This window comes from Marmota flaviventris, chromosome 9, assembly GCF_047511675.1.
Source record: "Marmota flaviventris isolate mMarFla1 chromosome 9, mMarFla1.hap1, whole genome shotgun sequence".
In the NCBI taxonomy this organism is placed as follows: domain Eukaryota; kingdom Metazoa; phylum Chordata; class Mammalia; order Rodentia; family Sciuridae; genus Marmota; species Marmota flaviventris.
Window position 1 is genome coordinate 3,878,934 of NC_092506.1, and position 6,218 is coordinate 3,885,151.

At 55.2% G+C, this 6,218-nt stretch overlaps 1 protein-coding gene across 1 annotated transcript; it reads right to left on the reverse strand.

Moving 5' to 3' along the window:
* Positions 1-740: 740 nt before the first annotated feature.
* Positions 741-5,537, reverse strand: Fadd (Fas associated via death domain). Its single transcript, XM_027944488.2, has 2 exons — positions 5,183-5,537; positions 741-2,794 (listed from the first exon to the last, which is right to left on the reverse strand). Exons 1-2 carry the CDS (start codon positions 5,466-5,468, stop codon positions 2,454-2,456), a joined length of 627 nt encoding a protein of 208 aa, XP_027800289.2. The 5' UTR covers positions 5,469-5,537; the 3' UTR covers positions 741-2,453.
* Between the last annotated feature and the right edge of the window lie 681 nt (positions 5,538-6,218).

Genomic DNA, 6,218 nt, shown 5'->3' on the forward strand with positions numbered 1-6,218 from the left:
AAAACTTCCCAGGGCCCCTGTACAAGCAGGGTGTCCCATCGGTCTCAAAACAAAGGAATTTTTATTTTTACACCCTTGAGCCTCAGATGGGTGATATCTTGCCAGTTCCTAAGATACCCTCGAACCATCTTTCCTAGTATTTCTAGGTAAAATATTTAGTGTTTAGCGGCTGTATTGTGTTCAACAACCACACCTTCCTTGACCTCGGTTTTACTCAGTTTTCTGGCCAAACTGCAAGTTTTTTAAATCTTTTTGCTTTCGGTTCCCGATTCTCACAATAAACTTGGCTAGAAGCTGCCAGCAATACCCACGCCTCTACACGAAAGCTATGCTGCCTAGAGATTCCTTCTGCCAGATTGAATTCAACCTCACCAAGTCTCAGGACATGGAACACATGCTGATGTTTTCTTAGCCAGGGCGTCCTATGAACGGTCTCTAGACCCATTTCCCAGAGTCCTCCTCCTGCTCTGAGGCCTCCTGAGCAGGCTCACTGTCTGCAGCCTCTTGGCATCTGGTTTGCTGAGCTCCCACCAGAATCACATATTGAGCCTGGCTTACAACAATCTAAAACTTTTCTAGCTTGCATCTCTAAACTTTTCAAATTGCTCCCACAAATTCCAAAAAGCTCCAAAGCTTCTGAACCACATGGTCAATTAATCACAGCAACAACCCATTTCTTGGTACCAACGTGTTTCAGTCAAGCTTTTTTGCCCTGCGACCAAAAGACCTGACGAGAACGATTTTAGAGGAAGAAAAGTTTATTTGGCACTCACGGTTAGGAGGTCTCAGTCCATAGACAGCGGACTCCACTGCTTTGGGCGAAGGTGAGGCAGGACATCATGGTGGAAGGGTGTGGTGGAGGAAGGCAGCCCAGGAGAGGACAGTCAGGAAGCAGAGACAAACTTCTCTCACCAAGGACCAAACAGAAGCCCACCTTGAGGGACCCACCTGTCCTGTCACACCCGACCTGCTCACAGTCACCACTCAGTCAACCCCTATCGGGGGATCAACACACTGATTAGGTTAAAACTCACGTAACCCAGCTATCTCACCTCTGAACTTCCTTGCATTGTCTCACGCAGGAGCTTGGGGGGCACACTTCACACCTAAACCATTAGACACGCTAAACGGATGAATCCACTGATGAGGTTAAAGCCACATGATCCATACCATTTTTCTTTTTTGGTACTGGGTCTCAAACTCGGGGTTCTTAACCACCAAGCGGCATCCCTACCCTTTTAGTTCAGGACAGGGTCTTCCTAGGTTGCTTCGAGCCTTGCTCAGTTGCTGAGGCTGGTCTCAAGCTTCCAACCCTGCCTCCGCCGCCCAAGTCCCTGGGATGACAGGCCTGCGCCACACGCCTGGCCGACCCATTCCTGGTAAAAGCACCACTCCTGGACACCGCTCAGTCTTCAACGCGTGAGCTCCTGGGGAACGTTCCAGAACCATAACAGTGCCTGGCAGGCGCAGGCAGGTCCCACAGGTGGCAGACCTGCCTTCTGCAGATCACCCTTTGCTTAGATCAATACTCCGGCTAGTGGTGAGCCAGCTATTAGATAACCCTGCCGCCATTTCCACAGGGAGAGCCCAGGACGAGCTGCTGACACCCGCTGGACCGAACCCCTCAGAATACGTGACGTGAGAAAGTCATCGGCAGGAGTGGGGATGCTCTGTGACGTGACCTCTTCAGGAAAAAGGCTCTGGACCCATCTGGTTTCCAGAGGCGCCTGGAGGGCTCCAGGTAAAGGCACTGGCTTCAGTGGAGGGCTTTGGAAGTCCAGGGTCCTGCCCCTTGCTAGGCCAATGACCGCCTGGATGGTAATTCTGACACAGAACAGCCACCTGCGACCCGGGAACCGGCTCCTCACGAGAACTGATTGCGGAGCTCGGCTGTGCACCAGTTCCTGGGAGCACTCCACAGGCGTCACTGCGGTCACCCTCACAGCCCTGCTGTCGCCTGCCGCTCTGTGAGTCAGCCAGGTGTCCTGACTCCTGGACCAGGACAGCACCTCGTGCTGGTGTCCAGGTCTACCCTGTCGCCTCAAAGAATGGGACAAAATGTGCCTTTGTCCACGGTGGAGTCACAGTGGGACACGCTGGTTAGAAGGCCGTTCTGCAGAACCGGATGCGCTGTCCCGCTTCTGACCTCCCTCCAGCCCCTTTCCTCACCTGAAGAATAACAGGTAGGACTGCAATCTGAACGAGTGCCTTGGTGCCCAAAGCTGCGAGTCTCTGGTTGGCATTCACTGAGTGAAGATGACAGAAGCCCCCTCCCTCACCCGCATTCCAGGCCCCGCCTGGCAGAGGAAGGGCTCGGAAACGCAGCTTTAACTGTGAAGCTGGAGCATGGCTCTGAGGGGGGGCCCTCTGCCTGGCTCCTGACGGGACTGCCCAATGCTGGGCACAGTACAGAGAATCAAGTCCCATGGTCCCCAAGGAGAACGGCAGCCCCATCAAGGAGCTTCTGAGGTGTGTGTGTCTGAGTCCCACTGCATTGGGGACACAGCGTCACTCCCGTTTTGGAGCCGCCGGGCCAGCTGCTCCTCCTCCACGAGGTCGGCCACCAGGTTCATCCGACAGGCCCTGAGCGCCTCGACCAAGCCGGCCACTGTGGCCTTCTCCCGCTCGCTGCTCTTCCACACTCTCAGCGACTCCCGCACCCGCTCTGCCAGGTTGCGGGGGTATCGCTCCTCAATTCCATCGATCTTGGCGTCAGAAACTCCAAGGTGACGAGCCAGTCTCCTCCAGTCTTTCCCCACATTATCACATATGATGCTGAAGGCTGCGTGCAGATCTGGGAGGAAAGAACAAGACTTACTGGAGGTTTGGGGAGCACCCCTGACCCCCACAGGATTCTCCGGGCTGACCCGAGTGCTGACCATGCAGATCACCTACACATAAGACCTGCACGGAGTTGTGAAAGCCACCGAGAAGCTCAGGGACTGTCACAGAGAGCCTGAGATTAACCTCAATTCCCCAGGTAGCCCCCGTGGGACTCCGTGAGATGCTGCTCAGGACAGGGGAACTGAGAGGCGTGGGGAACTGAGAAGAGAGTGGGGCTGTTCCCAGTCCTGATCTGCAGCGAGTCGAAGGGCAATCTCCTGAAGCTATGTCTACTCAAGTCCCCGGAACTGAAACTGTTATTTGGAAAAAAGATCCTTGCAGATGTAGGGGAACATCTTGAGAGGAGTTCACCTGGATTATCTGGGTGGGCCCTACATCCAGTGACCATGCAGGCAGAGCTGGAGGGACCCAGCCACAGATCAAAGATGCTGGGAGTCACCCAAAGCTGGAAGAGGCAAGGAGGGACTGGTCCGTAGAGCCACAGAGGGACGTGACCCCTGCCGACACCTGACCTTTGCAGATTTCTGGCCTCCAGATTAAATGATAATAGATTCCTACGGTTTAACCCTCCAAGTTTGTGAAATTTGTCATGGCAGTCCCGGGACAACAGTGCACACCCTAGTTCTTATTTTGGAAGCTGCACCAACTGACCACTAGACTTTGGTCCCTGGCTACTCCACTCCCTGCTGCAAAGCCACTACTGAGATCAGGAAGCAGAGTGCTATAAGCCCAATAAGCAGCTTCAGGAGTGTGTGGGTAGGGGAGCAGGCAGGACAAGGCAGTGCGGGAGGGTACCAGACAGCTGCTCTCGCTGTCAGCAGGTGAGCCCACTCCTCCAGCCCCCTGAAAGCACTTGTTGCTGTGATCATTTGAAAAGACGAGGAACTAAGGCACAGGGACGTTAAGTGAATATCTTGATGTCACACAGCTAGAAACTGACTGAGCTGCGGTTCAAAACCCTGTCACCCTGCGCCAGAGACCATGATGTTAAACTGCCTTTTGTAGGAAAAAGTGGCACCACACACAGCATCAACCCACCCTGAACTGCTGTCAACCTGGTAGGTTTCCTCCAACACAGTATTTACAAGACTACAGTTAATATCAAACACAGACATACACGTGTCATCTAAAAAGGTACTGAGTCTATTTTTGAGGCTGTCCTTTATCAACATTTTCCTCATTGATTGCTAAATATCCTTGAAAACATCATCTTTCTGATCATTTCTGTTTGTCCAACACTGTGTGTGTATGAAATTCTAACCGACAGCCCTCGACAGCGCAGCGCATCCACCGTGTCACCTGTTTACGCACTGTCCGGCAGAGTGACTGATCCGTTGATTCCAGGCCACAGCCTGTAGTCTGCAGGGTGTCCCTGAAGCACTAAACTCCCAGGCCCAGGGGCTGAGGGACCCTAGGTATACACTGGTCTCTTACTCCTGGCACCCCAGCAAGCCAAAGGGGAGAATGGAGAGGGGCTGCTCAGAGTGGACTCCTTCGAAAAGGCAGTGAAGGGCAAAAACCTTATCTGATTTCTGAGTACCTGCATAAGTGTCATGAGGTATCTTGGGGAAGACCCAAGTACACACATGAAATTCTTATTTTCATATCTATGCTTCGTATGTAAACCTGAAGGTAACTCTATACAACATTGTAAATAATTTTGTGCATGAAAATTTCCATTTGTGGCTTCTCAAAACATTTTGGATCTCACAGCACTTCCAGTTTCAGACTTCCGATGAGGGGGCTCAGCCTGCACCTCCCACCCCAGGCCAGATGGCCTTAGGTGGATCCCAGGTCTGCTGTTAGCTGTGCATTTGGGCAAGAACTTACACTTGTGAGCCACTGTCCTCTCCTCTGAAAGACGGCAAGAAAGATAGGAAATAAGAGTATCTAACTCACAAACGAACAAGTCAAGTGTGCCGTCGGTGGCACGTGGGAACACTGGGTCAGAGCTACCAAGGGGTGGTGTTGGTCTCTGACGGCCAGGAAGGGGGTCAGTAGGGCACGGTCCCGGAGGCGGACGACCGGATGCAGCAGGCTATCTGACCTCTGCCCTTTTCTCCACTCTACCCCACCCGGTCACTCACGGTCCTTTTTCTTCAGTGAGTTTTCTAATTCACCTGGAAAAAGTGGGGTGGGGAAAACACTGCAGGCCGAGGTGGGCATCTAGGCCCTGCAACCTCGGGTGGGCTGACTTCTCTGGGTTTGGGTTTGCCCATCTGCCACCCGTGCCCCAGAGTGGTTCCCAGAACACCCGGCAAAGAGCAGGAGCCAAGAGACTTGGAGTCCTCTCAGGGGCGAACCGGCCCTGCGCCCGCGGCGGGACCCCCGCACTCACCTGCCTCCTCCTGCGCGGCCCCCGCCGCCGCCCCCGCCTCGAAGTGGTCCAGGCGCTGCAGCAGGTCGTGGCGCCGCAGCGAGGCCAGCAGGTCGCGCAGCAGCCCGGTGTGCTCGGCCTCCAGGTCCTTCTGCTCCAGCAGCACCTCGAAGAGCTCGTGGCCGCGCTGCACGCGCTCCAGCTTCCTCTTGCCCACTAGCCCCTGGCACAGGAACTTGAGCTCGGTCAGCTCGCCGCTGGACAGGTCGGCCGACACCGAGTGCAGCAGCACCCGGAAGGGGTCCATGGCGGCGCCGGCGAGCAGCCTGCACTCCCCGCGCCCACCAAGCCGCCGGCACTCTGGTTTCCGATCCGAACCCGGAAGTCACCGTAGTCTTCCGGCTCAACTTCTCGCGAGAGCTCTAGGCTTTGCGCATGCGTGTGGCGCGCGCCGAAGCCGTTTCCACCGGGGCTGGCGGCGGCCTCTGCGCCTGCGCCTTGCGGGTCGCTGTGGGTCCCTGAGAGCCTGCGCGGGCAGGTCTGGGAGTTGGTGGATTTGCAAAGCGCGGCGCAGCCCTGCCGTGTGCTGGGACGGCAACCGCGAGCCCGCGGGTGTACGGTTGCTAGGCCACGTCACGTCAGTCACGTTACCATTCTACACCAACATTCACCAAGCATTGAAGTGCGTTCTGTAGGGATCCGGGGGACATCTTCTGTGTGGGGGAGGAAAAAACCCAAAGAACACGACGAGAGGTTTCTTTGGTTTGAAGGTGTGAATATCTGATTTTTAAAGTTAGGGCTACTCACGAGATCATCCCTTGAGGCCTTCTGTCGGGTTGGGGAAAGGTTTGTCCTATCACCAGGTCAGCTGAGGACCAGGGAGGCCATCGGGCGGTGTTTGCACATGGGGTGGCTGTGGTTAGAAATGACAAGAGAGGAGGTACAGTGTCCTCATCCCAGCGACAAGCCAACCACAGGTGTCGTCGGTGGTGGGGACACTCCTCGCCCTGCTCTGAGCACCCATTCCAGGTGCCAGCGTGCGCAGCAGACCCCGGAA